Source organism: Monodelphis domestica, chromosome 1 (genome assembly GCF_027887165.1).
Source record: "Monodelphis domestica isolate mMonDom1 chromosome 1, mMonDom1.pri, whole genome shotgun sequence".
Lineage (NCBI taxonomy): Eukaryota > Metazoa > Chordata > Mammalia > Didelphimorphia > Didelphidae > Monodelphis > Monodelphis domestica.
Genome location: NC_077227.1, coordinates 391847524 through 391867208, shown reverse-complemented (window position 1 = coordinate 391867208; position 19685 = coordinate 391847524). Strand labels below are relative to the sequence as shown.

At 34.2% G+C, this 19685-nt stretch overlaps 1 protein-coding gene across 8 annotated transcripts in view; it reads right to left on the bottom strand.

The window, feature by feature from the left end:
• Positions 1-19685, bottom strand: part of MAPK9 (mitogen-activated protein kinase 9) — a 51034-nt gene that overhangs the window by 17771 nt on the left and 13578 nt on the right. For 4 of the 8 annotated variants that reach the window (XM_001371225.4, XM_056811718.1, XM_056811719.1 and 1 more), the window contains exons 2-7: positions 17323-17491; positions 10549-10678; positions 8427-8485; positions 6942-7080; positions 2611-2776; positions 1443-1514 (exon numbers count right to left, since the gene is read on the bottom strand). In XM_001371225.4, coding sequence (XP_001371262.1) covers positions 1443-1514; positions 2611-2776; positions 6942-7080; positions 8427-8485; positions 10549-10678; positions 17323-17444 — 688 coding nt within the window. In that variant the 5' untranslated portion in view covers positions 17445-17491. Of the gene's footprint in view, positions 1-1083; positions 1156-1442; positions 1515-2610; positions 2777-6941; positions 7081-8426; positions 8486-10548; positions 10679-16696; positions 16921-17322; positions 17492-19685 lie in introns of those variants that run through there. The other 4 variants (XM_007474175.3, XM_007474174.3, XM_056811717.1 and 1 more) reach the window with 2 other exon arrangements.

Sequence of the window (19685 nt, the reverse complement as noted above, 5' to 3'; positions counted from 1 at the left end):
TGAAGATTAATGGAAATATTTCAGTGACTATCATTAATGGGAAAATGGGATGTGGGAAAAAATGGTTAGGGTGAAAAGCATTCACAAGATGAAAACATGACTCTACAGACAAGAAATGCCATACAAGAAGTCCTAAATTTGATTTCTGTTGAATGAAGTTGACATGAATGGATTGACCATCTAATTAGTTTAAAAATTTGAAATTTACGTTCTTATAGCATATTTGTAATATGGCAGAGTAAAATAACCATTGCTAAAATAAAAAAAACAAAACCAAGCACATACAGGGGTGATTAAAAAAAATTTTTTTTCTAAAGTAAAAACTAGGATAGAATTAGAAAATTTGACACAATCTTTTATCTCATTTGAATACTTTCTATTTAGGTCTCACTTAACATGTTCCTGATCCTGTTTTTTTTTAATTTTTTATTTTTTCTAAACCCTTACCTTCCATCTTGGAGTCAATACTGTGTATTGGCTCCAAGGCAGAAGTGTGGTAAGGGCTAGGCAATGGGGGTCAAGTGACTTGCCCAGGGTCACACAGCTGGGAAGTGTCTGAGGCCAGATTTGAACCTAGGACCTCCCTTCTCTAGGGCTGGTTCTCAATCCACTGAGCTACCCAGCTGCCCCCCTGATCCTTGTTTTTTAAACGAACATTTTAGTGCAAAGTGAAATACAGCACATTCATAAAATTTCCTTTAAGTACAACATTTTGACAGCTTTTGAAATAGCCACTTTCTTAGAAAAATTAACAAATTTGGTGGGCTAGGTATATCTTGCTCTTAAATGTAGTTGTATTCCCACATATCTATATTCCTTTTTAATGCAATTAATCCTAATGAGTCATCTGAAGCAGAAGAGTTTAGCACAGTAGAGTAATCAGGAATGAAAGTTAAATAGGTGCAATTTGGTTAGTGACACTAATTTAACAAACATCAGAATAAGAACGTTAAAACACATACTCAAGAAGTATGGTGTTTTCCTTTTTTTTGGTTCTCATCTACTGCAGACAAAGAAAGTAATTTTGTCTTTGGTGGTTATGGAAAGTATAGCTGGGGTTCAAGGATGACTGGGGAAGGATACGATCAGTGCCTTGGAATATCACACAACCTTTCACCAGTTCTCCCATGATGCACCCCACTGACCAGATATCAACTGAAAATAAAATGAAATGATAAAATTATGAAGTGTCATGAACAAAATAAAGGCGGGAAAAAGAAATTCTAGTTTCATTACTAGACACATATATATGGAAAAATAAATAGCTAGCTAAAGATGAACTTTTACACAATATGAATTCTGCTTTTTCATTGTTTTCAATTGTAGCACTAAATATAACAATTCTTCTCTTAAAACATAATGATAAAATACATGATAAACTAAAGACTACCTTCTCACCCATGCAATTTACTTTCTATTCTAGAAACCACTGTGAAGGATACAGTCTCTTCCTGGGAACAGGACTTTATGAAGGACCATTTCTGCCATAATGCACCCAACAGACCAGATATCCACTACCCAACGCCAGGTACAATGAGAACATAGATTAAAAAGTTAACCATAAAGTACCCCATTCCCCCTTAATCCCCAAATAGCTTCAAAACAACAGAGAAAACAGAAAGAAGTCCATCAGCCTCATTCTACCTCATGTTTTAGAATTAACTTTATTCAGCATTTTTACAATGTTCTAAAATATGATTAAGTTGATACTTTGGCATTATTACACTTAAGGCATTCATTTCTGATTCAGATGGAAGTGCTGCAAATTAAAGTATCCAGCAGGGGGTGCCCTTTAGCTATAATGCTCCATAAATCACTACATTGACATAGCAGTTCCAGAAGTTTATCCTTATTTCAGATATACAGTTAAAAAGGTCTTAGAAATTATCTAAATCCATTTCCCTTATTTTACATATGAAAAAACTAAGGTCCATGAAGAAGTGACTTCAATCTAGTATTTCTCTTGAGAAATTACTGCCAAATAAAGTAATGTTCCCTCTTCTTTTAAGCCAAGGTTGAACTCTTATCACAACAATGCAGAAGGCATGAAAAGTTTGGTCCAGGAGCGTAATATTTATAAGGAAAAAGATGAAGATGAATAAGGAGGAGGGCAGTACCCAGTACCCTGGTATTTTTCATTATTTCATTTGTGCAGGGAATTATCTTTAATAAAGTGACAGTACAACAACCAGTATCAGGTTTCTTATGACTGAGTTAAAGTCAGTCTAAGGAAAGGGCAGGTTTGAGAATATTTATGGCCTAACAATGAAAATAATTTTGCAACTTGGGTAAATTTAGGCCTCTGCTCTTTATGGGTGAGTTAAAATTGGTTTAGTTTTTTCTTTAACAATATAGTATCTTAAGAAAACAATTCCTTTCCTAGGAATCAATTTTCAGATTTCAAAATAAGTTACTTTTACCAATATGTTAAAAAAATGAATGATTTCATAACTATGGACTAATGTGACCTGTCTAGAAAAAGCCATATCCAATTTCATAATAATAAGCAATAACAATTTTATATTAGAATTCAAACTTACTCTAACAAATGAATAATAATCAGCAGCATGATTTTAAATATCAATTTTCTCATTAAAATCTGGAACTTACCATTTTCTTTGTATCCCATCCCCAAGATAACTTCAGGTGCTCTATAATACCGTGTGACTACATATGGAGTCATCATAAAATTAGTACATGCTGTTCGTGCCAGGCCAAAATCAAGGATCTTGAGTGTGCAATCTGACTTTACTACTATGTTGCTGGGTTTCAAATCCTAATAAATCAATGAATTAAGTTAATATGATGATTTCAAAACATATGAGAAAATGCTATATATATTTTCTGGTTTAGGATATAATAATACTTTTTTGACAGAAGTATGTATACTCTTTCAATCTGTATCCCTAGAGCTTAGCACAATGCTTTGCATATGGTAAGCACCTAATAAATTCTTTTTTATTCATTTTTAAGACTATAGTTATCAGATGACAGAGCATTAGAAATGAGATGTATAGAACTTCTGTTTATTAAAAAAGTAGTCCTCATTTTTTTGGAATAGATATAGTACAGGAAAAAGCTGGAATTTACAAGAAGCAAATCCATTTTCCTCAACAGAATCAATTGTGAAGTCAGATATATTTCTAAGGAAAGAAAATCTCCCAGAGTACTAGGGTTGAAATTGTAAGTGAGGAAAATAGAGACCTGGGTATGTTATCTGCAGCACTAGATGCATTTTTTAGGGCCCTGCAGTTTTTTTCAAACCTTGGGAGCATGTCTTCTATTATTACTCTCCTCTCTTCTTGACTTGTATACACCTCAGGAATGTTTCTTATTGCTACGGATAACTGCCTCTATACTTGATATAATATTTAGTTTTCTACCCCAAATTCCATTATTGGCAATATACTTTGAGTTATCATAAAGGGAGAATTATCTGTTCAACTACATGTCATTTGTATGCATGTGAAATTAAATGTGTGTATATATATATATGTATATATGTGTGTGTGTGCAATGTATATGTATGTATATACAATTATAAAAGGAACTTTAAGAAAATGATCAATTATGGCCTAAACCAATAATATTTAAGAAATGCCAAAAACATTTTCTTTCCAATAAGATGATGATATTCTTGCTTCTAGTTTTCCATCTTATTTTCAAGTGGCTTGAAGAGACAATTTATTCTCTTTGTTTACAGAATGGCCTAATTTAAAGTAGTGAGGAATGATGTGTCCTCTGCCCTTGTCAAGTCACATTTTAAGAGGGATATTAAACTGAAGCAAATTCAGGGAGGTAACTAAGATGGAGAAGAGGGGACTGGAAAGCATTCTAAACATATGGAGTTGTAGGAAGCAGAGACGTTTAATATGGATAAGTATTGTAGGATATTATATCACTCTTAAGTATATCTATTGCAGAGAGTAAAAGGCCAGTTCAAAATAAAGGAAAAACATCCTTATCATTAGAGCTATCCAAATGTGAAATGAGCTGCTTAGGTAAACAGGGAGCTCTCTTGACCTTAGAGGTGGTTAAGCAGTGTTTGGATGGCCATTTGTCAGGGATATTGCAGAATACATGCTCAACACAGTTTGAACTAGAAAATATCTACGGTCTTTTATAACTCAGAGATTTTCTCCAATTTCAGCTGTTATTAACCATCAGTTTTCATGATTCTAGCTCTCTGTTGGTGGAAATAATTTACCATAATAATTAAATATTAATATATTAATTAAAATTAAAAAGTTAATTTAAAATAATAGCAATATTTAAAGATTTGGCTAAAGGCAAAAAAAATCTTAATGTTACTTTTTCTGTATAGTAATCTCTATTTTAGTGATATACAGTGTTCTTAGAGGAAGAAACACTACAGAAGATGTGGGGATAGAGACTGGAATGGGACCTGGGATTACAGTTCTCTGTGTTTCAGGGAACTCTAAGTTGATGAAATTCCCTCTGCAAAAGCTGATCAGCACCTTCTCTGCAACTGACAATCTCAGAGTTGCTTAGAGCCACTGAGTAATTAATGCCTTGCTCATATAGTCATTATGTGTCAAAAGTCCAGTCTTGAACATAGTTCCTCCTTGCTTTGAGACATCTTCCACAATTTTGAGACATGAATTTTGAGGGTAAATCAGTACATCTAAAGTGCTTACATATCCAAACCCACTGACTGCATGAACCAGATCTATTTCCAGTTAAATCATTTGTGATACAGTAACACGGCAGTTTTTTTTTTAAATTTAGTCACGAAGGTGGGATGGTTATAGAGAATGAAAGAACAGCTTTTAATCTTTTCTGTATCCTTTCTTAGAATAGTGTTTCTAAATGAATTTTAAAAATTGGAGAAAATGCTAAATTTCAGTCAGGAGTTACCAAAATTAAAGATGTAATTTTCCCACCAAATCCACAGAAGTCCTGAAATTTATCCATGGATAGCCCTTGAGGGGAATCTGTGGATCTTGGTTTAGAACACCTCTTTTTCAGAGGGACAAACTTCATATGATGTGAGGAGGAACTGAAGGAGCAAAGCCCTTTTGGGGTAATCAGGATTGTATTGTAACTAGAGCTCAGGCTAATAGAAAAATCAGGTGACTGGGGAAATCATTCTACTCTTTGGGCTTTGGACACCGTGAGTGTTCTGATTTTATGACACTTGAAGTGAAAAGGTTTCAGCAGGTGGCCTCCAACTCTAAAGCCCATCACTATCTCTGGCCCTCCCTTTTCTTTTAGGGACCAGTAGGGCAAACTAGTCCTGGTTGGCCACAGGAAAAGAGCTAAGTGGAATGCAGGTGTTGTCCTGTTACTATACTAATGCAGTAATTGATTAAAGGGCAATGAGCCAATTGCACAATCAACTAGGGGCAACAATTCACTTGCTTCTGGTCATGAGTAGCATCAGGAATCAGGGCTAAATAGAAGAAAAAATTTAAAAAAGCATCCCAAAGCCTTCTGAAGCCCTCAGGCAAGAGGAGCCAAGTGATTTTTTTTTAATTTAATAAACTCCTCAAACATTGGATTTTAATTCTACATATCTAAGATCTGAGAATATGTCCTTGATAATTAATGAATTCTTTTTCAACACATGTAGCCATTTTATTAGAAAGGAGTTTTTAGTTCAAAATCGGAATAACATTTCAAAAAACAGTTTCATCTATTTCTGAAAGGGTTACCTTTTTACAACCTGCTGATCTGCTTGATTTTCCTATTCTTAAATATTTAAAAAAAGAAATTCTCTAGTTCTTGGAGAATTAGGGTTTTGCATTATAAACCAATGCAAAAGTGAATATAATAGAAAAAGAAATAAAAAGAACTGCAAACTATTATTTTAAACTTTTGTCTTCTATCTTAGAATCCATACTGTATATTGATGCCAAGGCAGAAGAGTGGTAAGGACCAGGCAATGAGGGTTAAATGATTTGCCAAAGGTCACACAGTTTGGAAGTGTCCAGAGGCCAGATTTAAACCCAGGACCTCCCAACTCTAGGCTTGGTTCTCAATCCACTCAAGCCACCTAGATGCCCCAAGAACTGCAAACTATTAACAACCATATGAAAGAATCTTCCAAATCACTAATGACAAGAGAAATACAAGTTAAGAAAACTGAAATTTTACCCCACCCTAAATAAAATGGCAGAGGTGGGAAAAGATGATGGGAATAGTGCATATTGGAAAGGTTGTAGAAAGACATATACCACTGTTGCTGAAACTCTGAATTGATTTAACTATTCTGGAAAGCAATTTGGAATTACACCAACAAAGTTATTAAAATGTCTATACCCTTTGACTCTGAGATTCTACTCCTAGGCATACACCCTAAGATATACCTCAGGGAGGTCTTATAATAATAGGTCCCATGTACAGCAAAATATTTATAGCAGCACTTTTTGTGGTAACAAAGAACTAGAAACAAAATATACATCTATTGATTGAAAAATAGTTAAACAGATTGTGGTATGTTTATGTAATGAAATATTACTATGCTATAAGAAATGTTGATTAAGATGAATGTGGAAAAGCATGGAAAGATTTTAAAGAATAGATGAAAAATTAAGACGCTAGAACCAAGAAAACAATATACACTATGAATGGCTATACCAGTATAAAGGGGGGAAAAAACAGTAACAAAAAATATGGAAACTGCTGGAAAATTATAATGAACAAGTTTGGTCTATAGGAAGAAACCAATATGAAAAATCATTTCCTATCTTTTTGTGGTACACTGCATATCAAATCAGCCTTTTTTTTTGATGTGTTGGCTAGTTTTACTGAACTGATCTTTCCCCTCCTCTTTTTTATTTTTTATTATAATGGCCTACTGTCAAAGGCAGAGGAACATACTGGGAAATGTACAGAATGTAAAAACAAAAAGAAAGCAACAAATTTTTACTTAAAGAAACATTAAAAATAATTCCCAACAATGTTGTATTACTACATACTCGGTGTATTATACCAGCTGAATGAAGATGTTTAATACCACAAAGCATCTGATAAAGAAGGTAAGACATTCTTTCATGATCCAATTCCATATGAATCACTTGGCATAAATTAGCATCCATTAATTCCATAACCAAATACCTAGAAAGGAATAAGAAATTCCCTTTTTACACATATGCACATTAGTGAAACCCTATGCCTATCTAAAGGAAGGGTAGTCAATTGAAACCTGTAGGAAATCACAAAAGCTCATTTGGGGGGCAGCTGGGTAGCTCAGTGGATTGAGAACCAGGCCTCAGATACTTCCCAGCTGTGTGACCCTGGGCAAGTCACTTGACCCCCATTGCCTAGCCCATACCACTCTTCTGCCTTGGAGCCAATACACAGTATTGACTCCAAGGTGGAAGGTAAGGGTTAAAAAAAAAAAAGCTCATCTGGTTATTTATTACATTGGCTAGTTTAAAAAAACACAAAAAGTATTTTTTGAGGATTCAAGGAATATATCAAAGTATCCAGTATCAAGGAAATAAAGAATGTGCCATGATTAAAAAACTGTATTTCAAAGAACACAAATGGAACCTATAGCTTCTTGTTAAATTAAGTAACTTACTCCATGTAATAAAGGTCCCTAATAATGGAACATGCAAAGGAGATGTAATTTTGGTAGCTTGAAGGACTTCCTTTCAACTCAACCAGGGCAGATTATAAATCCTCTCAAATTTAGTAGTTTAATCTTAGGAATTTCCTGAGGCACACAAAGATAAAAGGACTTGCTCAAGATCAAAGAACAAATAAATGTTGGATTGATTTGAATCCAGATTATACTAATTTGAAACTCAGAACTTCATCTATAACAATAGGCTATTTCCAAAGGCCTACATATGCCAAAAAATGTTAACATAATATACATTAATAAGACAAATTAAGATTCTACTTCATGATTTTTGGACTAAAGTATTCTGATTTGCTAAACTAGTCAATTTCAAATAGTGATTGTAAATAAACATGCAACCACTACACTAGCTGACCAGAAGTAGTCATTTAATACTCCAGAAAAGACCAATGATGAAAGACATTACTTGGTTATTAACAATATTTGGTTAAATATGTAATGAAGCCTCCTGGTACTATAATTAAAATGTATTTCCTCCCATGGAACTTGATTATTTCTGTTCTGAAGAAGTCTTTTCAGGCATTTCTGCATAACATACAGAGATATATTTATTACCATTTAGTCTTAATGATCAAAGAAAGGTAGTTGAATGAATAGTATATAATTGCAAATGTTCTATTTCAATACAGCAGTTTTCAAAAGAAGGCCCTGATACTCCTAAGAGTAGTTTTTTTTTCTACATTAGATACTTTTAAAAGTGACAGTTGGGAAAATAGCTACTTCTCTGTCTTTATTGTATGTTATTTATTTCCCTAGTTATTTAAACATTAAAATCTATTAGTTCAAGAAATGGGTTGGAAATAAGAATACTTACACATCTTGAAATTCTTCTAGAGATTTTTGTGGAGTGAACACATTCAATAAGCTAATTATCTGGGAAGAGAATTAAAATTCACTACATTTTAGAATACCAGAAGATATTTTTTAAACCTTTGTTACTAAAACTAAACATTGATAGAGAATCCACTTAAAACTGGAAACTTTCACAATTGATTACTTTAGTACATTCTTTTGACTATATGACAAATATAATAGACAATTCAATTAAAGTAACTTTAAAGCAGAGCAAAACTCAAATATTAGGGGAGTCAAATGATTTTTTTAAACATTTATTTAACAGATTATAAAGATACAGAAAATGACTGCCTGAGCAGAACCATACTGGCCAGCTATTACCACTCTACTCTAGCATACCTCTGAAGTTCATACCAGACAGAATGATTATCATGATATCTAATGAGAAATTACAGTTAAGTATCTTCTTCCATGCCAGAACTGCAAGAAATCCAGCCAGAGGTCCACAAGAAATAGGAAGAGGCCATCATCAAAGTCAGAGCTAGCCCAAGCAAACAAACCTTTCAGAACAACCAGGCATAGGCTAGAGATTTGCATAATAGTCTATGCCAGGTTTTGTGTCAGGAGAAATCAGTAATAAAGCCCTTCCCACCCTTCCCATCAAGAAAGACCTAGGGAATTAAAAAAGCCTAAGATGGTCAGAACACTCCAAAGTGAAGCCTCTAGAAACTCTGGAGAGCAGCAGCACTCATACTGGGATAGCCCACTGGGATAAAGCAGGTAGTAAGGGTTCCAAGATCTTTCACACTCTGCCCTGAGATGGTATAGAGGGCCTTCAAGATTCAGCGTTGTAAATCACAAAGATATAAGAGGGCTTAACTCTGAGGGGTGGAGGTGAACACAGAAACCAAAGTGACCCCAGAGCAAGCACAGCATGGGGAGGAGTGTGATCTTGATAAAGGTCACCGATTCATGGATTAAAGCTGGAGAGAAGAGTAAATCAAAGAAAATGCTGGCTAGTATAAAAAGTTATTGTAAATCAAGAGATTCCCTTAAAGAAAGGGGTGACTTCATAAGGACTATAAGAAAAAAATGGATTTTCCACAAGGATCACATGAGTATCTGAAATAAATGTAACAAGAGTTAAAAAAAAATGAAATAACTAGAGGAAAGAACTAGAAGGAGAAGAAACAACTTAGAAGGTCATAAACTTTACCCAAATAACAAAGTCTCTGAAAACTGGAATAAATCAGATACTTATGACTCTATAAGTCAGCAAAAACCATTAGCACAAAATAAAAGAATTGGAAAAATACAATAAAATGCAAAACATCTAATATCAAAAACAGATAACAGCAGTTATGAAAAGATAATTTAAGAATTACTGGGGGGCAGCTAGGTGTCTCAGTAGATCAACAATCAGACTTAGAGACATGTTCTGAGTTCTATGAGGTCTCAAACACTTTCTAGCTTTGTGACTCTGGACAAGTCACTTAACCCCCATTGCCTAGCCCTTACTGCTCTTCTGCCTTAGAACCAATACACAGTATTTATTGATTCTAAGATGGAAGGTAAAGGCTTAAAAAAAATTCATTGGATTTCTTAAAAACCATGATTTTTTAAAATGCCAGAATATCACATTTCAAGAAACCATAAATGAAAACTGACCAAATCTATTAAAACCAAAGGGCAAAGTAAAGATCAACATAATTCACAGATCACTTCTTGAAAGAAATTTGAAAAGGAAAAGTCTCAGATTCCCACATCAAAGGAAAAATAGTTTAAGACTGAGGCTGGTCAATGTGATTTTTATTTCACATAAATAGAAGACAAAGAAGAGAGAAGGAAGAATAATTTCTGTGGTAATTAATAAGTCAAGATTTCTAGATTCTTGCATTTAGAACAAGTTAATTTTCCTAATCAGTCTTTGAGAAAGTTAATTTCCCCATTAAAAATAGAGTTCTAAACTTTGCAAATAAGCACATAACTATAATAGTTCAGCCTGATAGTCATTTAATGGTCAGCTAGTATTACCCTTAATTTGCCTTTAGGGGTAAACCCAATTAATAAACATCCATGACCCCCAAAGAACAGTACATATCACTTATGTTAATATATCAAGGGAAAAAATGCTAACTTACATTTTTATGATTGACACATTTTAACAGAACGAGTTCACGATAAGCTCTCTTTGCATGAGTTTGATTCTGAAATGGTCGACTTAATTTCTTGACAGCAACATTTATCCCAACAACTGTATCAAAAGCAGCACTGTAATTATGAAACATAACCAACGGTTCACTGTTAGCTTTGGGTAAAAGTATTATTTGTACATTATGTATTTAACATATTTTTTTCATATATAAAACGCCTAAGGGAAATCATCTAAATCACTGAAATGTCTTTGGAAATGGAGAACTTGAGGTTCTGACTTTGTAAGCCCATACTAGGTATTAATTATATATTAACTTAGAGTGTCAAACACAGGTAACAGTTTAAATGAGATGAAGAGTTTTATTAGATTACTTTCATTTAAAATAAACTTATAAATATCATTGATATCTGACCTTTTGTAGACAGTAATTACAATTCTTTATATTCAGATTGCCCTTTATGGTTTCAAAGTCCCTCTGCATATGTCAATGAGTTTGATCTTACAGTCATAGTAATATAGGCAGATTTCTTCTCATTTCACAGATGTCCTTGCTCTGCTACTTACTAGTTGTATGACCTTAGGTGACTGACAATCTCCCTACACAGGAGGGTCCTGATTTACAAAATGAGTAGGTTGGACTAATTGGTCTCTGACTCTCAAATCTAACACTGAATCTACTGTGACCTGGCCAGGGCGCCATGGTCAAGTGGCAGGGTGAGAGTAAAACCTGGGTAGAGAGTTCTCGAAGTCCAGCATTGTGCCTACTTTCTCTCAAGTATAAAAACACTTAAGTTTGTAGGTAAAACAATTCCATGCCAATATATAGTATATAGTTTAACTATTTTTTACAAATGGAATTCTGATTTTAGGTCACTGAAACTGTATTCAAGTCAACAGTTACCTATTAAATAATTTGTCAATAAAGTATATAATAGTATATAAAAGGTCTTAATTTTTAAAAATTTCAGTTAGGGGAAAAATAGCTACTATCATAAACTAACATTTCTGTATGGCCTAGGAAACAGAAAAGAGGAGTCAGAGAAGTATAATCTAGTCCATTTGAGATGAAAGGTGTAATAAGAAAAATCAGCAATGAGAGACATAATGAAATAGAAAAGACAGAAATGAGAAATATCATTTCCTGGGATAAAGTTAGAAGTCCAGGGAAACAGACACAGACACACTCACACACGTGCATTCATTGCTTCTCTTATGGTATTTTAAAAACTCTTTTTTGGTGTGGATCTGTGTGGACCATGTAGAGAACTCCTGGTGAGGACAACTCCCCCTGCCAATATATATCAACTGTACTATAAACTCTAGCCTTAGGGACTTGCCCAGGGAAACAGAGCCAGTATGTGTTCAAGACAGAACTTTACAGATCTAGAGCTGGAGTCAACCTTAGAGGACATCTTGTCCAGATCTCTCACTTTAGAGATGAGGAAAATGAGGCTCAAGAAGGGTTAATAACTTGTCCAGGGTCATGAAGGGAATATCAGATGTAGGATTTGTCAATCTGTATTTGCTGAGGGAATTTCTTCTTCCAGAGGCCCCTACAACAATGAAATCATAGGTCTAGATTTTTTGGGAAAAAAAAAATCTAACCTTTTTCTACTCACAAAGAGAGAACTGGTCCAAATCTAGGCAGTGCCCTTTTTAATGACTTTTTTTTTTCCTAATGTGAAAGACAACTATGTAGACAGACATCAATTGCTGTCCAAATCAGATTTTGGAAAAGAATATGGCTTATGCTTAGACCAATTTGAGTGCAGGCAGAGTTCCTATGTATATATAAATACAAGCATATATATTTGAAAATATTTCCCAAAAAGCTATGATTTTATCAGTTGTGGTACTCCCTACATTAAGTAGATTGCAACCCCTCTGTACTTTAGTAGATAGTTTCATGAGTTGCTGTAACAAAATAATAATACTTTCATGATTTTGTGGGCAACTTTCTGATGATAAGGCTCTCAGAATTTGGTTGTTTTGATTCTCAGACAATTCTTAGTTGTCAGTGGAGCTATACTTTTTGGTCAGACTTATCAGAGTTTGTGCTTCAGAGGCATAACCTTTGAGAATCCAGACTTTCCTCCATGTCACAGAGTCAGAGTTAGAGAAGAGGCATCTGCAGTACAGCCATACAAATACACATACACACTTGTCAGGCCCTATCAATCAAGAAAGGCTTTGCATATGAGGCCACAGGATCATATGCTGCCCATAAGACATTCTAGTTAATAGAATGAGAAGGTAGAGGTCACTAAGTGTTTGTTTTCTTTTATTTATTTTTTTAAACCTGTACCTTATGTCTTAGAGTCAATACTGTGTATTGGCTCCAAGGCAAAAGAGTGGTAAAGGCTAGGCAATGGGGGTTAAGTGACTTGCCCAGGATCACATAGCTGGGAAGTGTCTGAGGCCACATTTGAACCTAGGATCTCCTGTCTCTAGGTCTGACTCTCAATCCACTGAGCCACCCAGCTGCCCTCTCATTTTCTTTTTAAAACAAAAATTTAAGAAACCATCTAAGCCACCAAGGGGTTGTGAACTCATCTGCACCGGTGGAGGAAGTACACATATCTATGAAATCACAAAATTTTTGAAGTGAAATAGTATATATCTCACATATACACAGATAAGCCCATATTCCATGAGCTGGAAAACATGAAATCAATTTCAAGATCTTTTTCCCTTTAATATTTTTTCTGTCCCCTCCAAAGTCCAAGAACCAAATCTATTACAGATTCTATTCACAATGGCATACTTTTGAATTATCTATTCTAATTACCTAAGACTCCTGGTTCTTCCTAAGCAACTTTTTCTACTGACTTATAAAGTAGTAATAAATCAAAGAACTATTTGTTCAATTTGATAAGCTATTTGAAGGCAAATGGCAAATGCTTTCTTTAGAGTAGAAGTTCATAGAATCCTAGTACCAAAAGGAGATGTAGAGATCATTTAGTCCACACTTCTCATCTTATATACAAGGAAGCTGAGGTCTGGCACATTAAGTGTCTTACTCAGGACAGTATTATGACAGTGGCAGAGCTAGAGCTATGACCCAAACCTCCTAGTGTTCTCTCTATAACATCAAGAAGTCCCATGGAAAGTTAAGTGTAAAAGCAATAATGCCCCTTCTGTACAAGACTATATTTTGTAGCAGCCTCAAGAGTTCAAGAGTTAGAAACACATAAAATAGGTGATCATTAACTTCCACAAAGAATCATAGACTATTGTGACTGGAAGGAACCTTATATATAGTTCAACTCCTTTCATTTCACACATGAAAAAAATGTGGCCCATCAAGGAAAAGATATATGCTCAATGCTCACACAATGTCTACGGCCACCCCGCCTCCCTTCCAGCCAAAAGAATACTCAAGATAAGGCAAGAATAGCAAGAGGATTAGCATAATATTCTTCTACTCGTATAGTATTGGAGAAAGCAAAAAAGAATAACATGTTAGTATTTTGTGCCAAAGGCTTAATTAGCACTTCCAATTTTGCCAGACCTAAAATTAACTTTTAAAAGTAAATAAACATTTCACAGAACTGATATAGAAATCATCATTATTTTGACTCAACAGCTTGTATTTTAGGAGAAGGGTAAGAAATTGATTATTTTTACATTTGAAAAGGAAATAAACATTTTTCCATTAGTGCTAGAAAACTTTGTAGAAATTCCATAAACATTTATGTATATCACAATTATACCAAGAAGACAAAGTTGATTAAAATACCACTCCTTTCCCCAAAAAAACAATAGCAGAAAAAAGGTTTTAATATATGACAAAAAGTGGTGTTAACATCTTTTTCAATTTATATTTCAATTTTTAAGGCAACCTAGTGTTAGGCATTAAAAGGCTTGGGTTCTGGAGCTGGCTCCCTCACTTACCATTCATATGAAACTACAGATTATTAGAGCTTAAATTAATAATCTTTTTTGAATTTCCTCAATTTTATAGAGAGGTCCCCAAGGCTCAAAAGAAAGGAAGTTAACAACTAAGATAACATTCCTAGCTAGTGGGAGAGTTTCTCAGGCATATATACTTATATATATATATATATATTGTAAAATTAGACTGTTTCTATATGACAGAGAGCTGCAAGGATACCATGGTGTATAAATTTGGAAAGGCTTTCACAAAGTTGTTGAGTCTTAAACCTTAAAGGATTGGTAGGATAGGACAGATTAAGTGAGGAAGCACCTTAACTTTTTTAATAGAGGAAACAGAAGAAACAAAGGCATGGAAATCGAAATAAATATGGTAAATGGAACTGGGGGATGAAAGAAAAGTGAAAAGGTTAGAACAAAGATTTTGTGTTAGGGTATCTTCAGAGCCCCTATAAGAACAACAAAAAAAGGGAGACTACAGGTTTGGAGGACATGCTCCAGAAACATTGCTCTAGTTCCAATGCATCTATCCTTCCTTCCATTAGAGGTTTTTTCTGATCTTAATACTCTATTAAAAATCATTTTAAAAAAAACCATTAGTGTGGGGGCAGCTAGGTGCCTGAGTGGATTGAGAGCCAGGCCTAGAGGCAGGAGGTCCTGGGTTAAAATCTGATCTCAGTCACTTCCTAGCTGTGTGACCCTGGACAAGTCACTTCTTTCTTCTGCCTTGGAACTGATTCTAAGACAGAAGGTAAGGGTAAAAGAAAAAAAAAATCACTGTAGTATATTTCTAAATCAAAATAATTGTTGTGAAATGAAAAAAATTTAAATTCTGCTTTGGCATCAGAAGCCTCTATTAAAGATTCATAGTCTCAGTTTGTGGCATCTTGCTCAGCAGTTTCAGTGTTTTACATGATTGTAAATATGTGAATAATTATTCATATATCTATAGTACTTTAAGATTTAAAAAGCACTTCTTAACAAGTCAGTGAGATAGGTCATTCCCAAGTATTATAAACTTTATTTCACACAAGAAGGAAATAAGGCTCAAGAAGGTTTCAAAGTCAGGAAGTTATTAGAACATAGAATTATACACAGGTCCTGAATCCAGAATCTAGGATACTTCCTACCACAGCATACCCATCTCTAAAAAAATTCAAAACTGTCTTTTCTACTACCACTACCAGAAAAGTTTTTATTAGGAGGAGAGTGTAAAGTATTTTGGTTTCTAATTTTGTTTATTCTGTTTGAATAAAAATCCATAATGAAGAATTTCATCAAAACTTCCCTTTTCTTTAAATTAAAATGATTGGTACAAATCAGGAGTCAAAAAAGGTAATCATAAAATAAAACTAACATTCTACCATAGTTTACTAATGATGAACACCACTGTTGTAAACAAGATAGTTCTTTTTCACTGTTTTTCCTTTATAAAAAGTTTTCATCTTGACAATTAAATACTGACTTTTGCCCTTAGTTAGCCTATATGATACTTAAAAATCCTTTAAGTGACAAGCTGTAAGTTAAGGAATTATTTAAGTGCCTTTAAGATTACTCTCAGGAAAATACATTTATGAGTCAACTTACTTAGCTCTCAAAAGGTGAGATGTAGTGTAAATCAAAAGTTTGTTTCATCTCACAAAAAGCAACATTAAGAACAAGAAAACATTCTTAATTTGTACTCATTCCCTGGAATCTCTCTCATAACACACTGGATTTGAGTTCAAATACAGAATGGTACCATCTGACAGTTAAGAGCATCATTTAGAAAAGATTAATGAATTCCTTCCAAAGATCTACTTTTTTTTCTTGTAAAAAAAGTTTAAATAAACTATGGACTGCAATTTGTGTTTAGTTGCTTGGACCTCTTCCACATTTTTTTTTCTGATCACTCATGAACTATTATAGATCAAAGAAAGCTGAATAAGCTTATCATTAAGTTAGTCAAAAGAAGCAAACTCAACACCCTCAGTTAAAATTTCCAAAGGGTTCTTCATCACACAGCTTAGGGTACAAGCTCACACGGGAACTTTTCCTAACTATTAATTTGCTTTCTTCTTCACCTCAAGCTTATGTCACCACTGTTTGCATTTAATTTTTTTTTTAATTTAAAAATAGGGCAGACTATTCTTGCCTTTTTTAAGGGGAAAAAAGGAGCTTGTTGCCCAGTAAAATATGGGGCAAAAAGTGTTTTGGAATTGCTGGTAGTTGTAGACTAGAAAAAATGTGAAAAACTTTACCTTTAGCTGGCCCAATGATGTAGTGGCAGCTCATTGTCTTACCATGCAAGAGACTAAGGTTCAGGATCAGACAGTAGAGGCTGGACATGGTTGAGGTAACACCAAAGAAGAGACGGCCAGCCCAACCCTCACACAGCATCCCTTCCTGGTTACTCCATGGAGTGATAATGATACTGACTTGCCTCATCCTGCCAGTTACTGGCAAGGCACTGCATTCATGGCTCCTAGAAATGGATAGGAGTGATTGGGAATAAAAGGGGGTAGGGGGGAAAAAAAAGGTGGCCATGATGAAGAAATGAGCAAACCCCAGAAACTCTCACCAACTCACTGTCAAATCATATACTTTAATATTATAACGATTAGGGGAAAATAACAAAACAAAAAAGGAAGTAAGAAATGAAAAATTACCACCTATTATAATTTATGTAGAGGTCTAAGAATTGAGGTTTGTATCCTGCAAATAATTTCACTATGTTTAATTACAGCAAGAAGTAGATTCAACTTAGCTCATAATCCTGTGGTAAAAAAAATACAGTATTACAATATAAGCATTTTAAATTCTGGCAAATCAACTTTACCTTTATTATACCCCAAGCCATTTCACAATTGCAAACTGTAATACTTACCAAACAATTCCCTGAGCTCCAGATCCTATTGGTTTTAATTGCTGGTAACGTTTGAGTACTGTGAAAGTTGAATCTGCAACTTGCACGCTATAAAAATGACTATCACATTTATTGTCACTCATGATGCAATGCCACGTAGTTTCCTGAAGGCCTGGTACTGTTTGACTTCCTTTAAGAAAAGCAAAATACACATAGATTCTTACTTAAAATTAAATATGAATGCTTATGTAAGACATTTATTCCTTTTATAAAAAATGGTTTGTTTGTTACATTAACATTCCTAGCTATCTCCCTCCTTTTTCCTTCCTGCACTAGAAAAGTACTGGCTAAAATGATAATGGGGCAAAAAAGATAATTATTTTTGTCAATTTTTGTGGCTTATTTTAATGTTTAAAAACTATTTATGAGAATGCATTATTTTTTAAGTGAACATGAAAATTATAGTATATATGGCTTCAGAAGAAAAGAAAGGAGATAACAGGGTACTGGCCTAGGATCAGAATTTTATTCTGACAGAGACAATCCTAGATCCTATACCTTCTTTCCCCCATCCCTGGAACTCTGATTTTGACTCTCCCACCTGAAATCTTACCCCTGTTCCTCTTCCTTTGCCTAGCACTGAATAAGCTCCAACTCCATGGAAGAAAAAGACTGGATATGAGGTTAGATTGGCTGTCTCCTCCTTGGCATGCCATCTCAACCAGGTCTAAGCTCCACTATCTGAGCCTAAAGTATAAGATCTGTATCTTGTTAGTAACCATCCCAGAATTCAGTGGTTTAGAATTGAGAGGAGGTACATATGTTATCATTTGCATAAGGTAGACTAGGAGTCTAATCTACATTTATATTATTTAACTATCTAATTCTAAACAAGAAACTTTTGAAATAAAACATCCTAGAATTGGGGTTTGCATAGGTACATACAAGCATGCATTTAGCTATATAATTATACAACATAAAATGATTTGGTAAGCTTTACTGAGAAACCCACTAAGAGATATACTAACATGTTGACTTGTGCCTCAAGAAGTCTTGAGTTTATGAAAAATTCCCTTCATTATGAAAAACTAACTAATTCTTTTTCTGTAGAATTACACTTTAATAAACTGGAATCCAAAAATACCTACCTTTAGAGAAAATAGGATGTAGAGTATTAGTAGCTTTGTCAGTGGTACGATAATGGAACTATATCACCATTTTTTGTCACTAGTTTCCTTATATAAATCAGTCTATGTGTCCTATCTGTCTCAACTGGAGGACAAGGTATTGTTTCTAATCATCACTTAATGAACTACACAGACCATGGGTTTAGAGCTGAAAAAAGATAACCTCAAAGGTCATTTACTCCAACTTCCTCCACTCTCTGATCTCAAGGAATTCACGGTGAAATGAGGAAGACTACAAACAAACAACTATATGTAAATGTCACATACAATATGTGTACATATCAACACAAACATATACATACACTGGATAAATTGGGAGATAATCTTGAAGGGATGATATTAGCACTAAAGGGATAGGGTTTTGGAAAAGAAAGGATTACCACTCAGTTCTTTTGACTTTAAATCAAATATTCTTTCAACAGAAACCAGACTGCTTCCTAAACCTACTCTAATGTTTCTTCACTGTGTGGAGTGTTTTGTGGAAGTGATATGACTGTTCATTTAGTCCCACTCCAATGACCTGGGGTGTTCAAAGACTCAGAGACAGAAATACACAGGCTCATTCATATTATGCTAATTAAGCTTCAAGGACCAAAGAAATAAGGTATAACTATTGTCTAAGGACTATTATGAGGTTAACCAAAGCAGTAGAAGTTGTTCTCACTTGTTTATTCTGTATGGGATTGTAAAAAAAAAAAGAGTAATATGGCATAATATATCCTTAATATACCTGTGAAAGTTAAGAATCTCTTCTGAAGTAATTGCTTGGTTTAATATTTAACACTTGGCTACATATGAATACACACAAATTACATTATGTATTTATATGTAACACTAGTTCCAAAAGTCTTGTAGATACTGTTACTATATATATTGTCAAGAAATAACACACTTGTGAAACTGGCAGTTTAATTTAGGATTCTAGAGGAACTTAACTATGATGGCTGAAGAGAAACTGTGAGAAAATAGCAAGAAAGATGAAACAAACTTCTTTCCCTGAGGGAACCAAGTTTAACCCTAATTTCTTAAATAAATAGGATGACAATTGAGAGACTTTAGTTGATATCTTAGGAATTGAATGGATGGACCAAATTCTAGAAGTGAAAAGTCAAGAGCAGCAGTGATGGTTAAAGGAGACTCTGACTTTCTCATGAATGATATATTGTAAATAATTATGTATACCTTTGCTTTATTGCT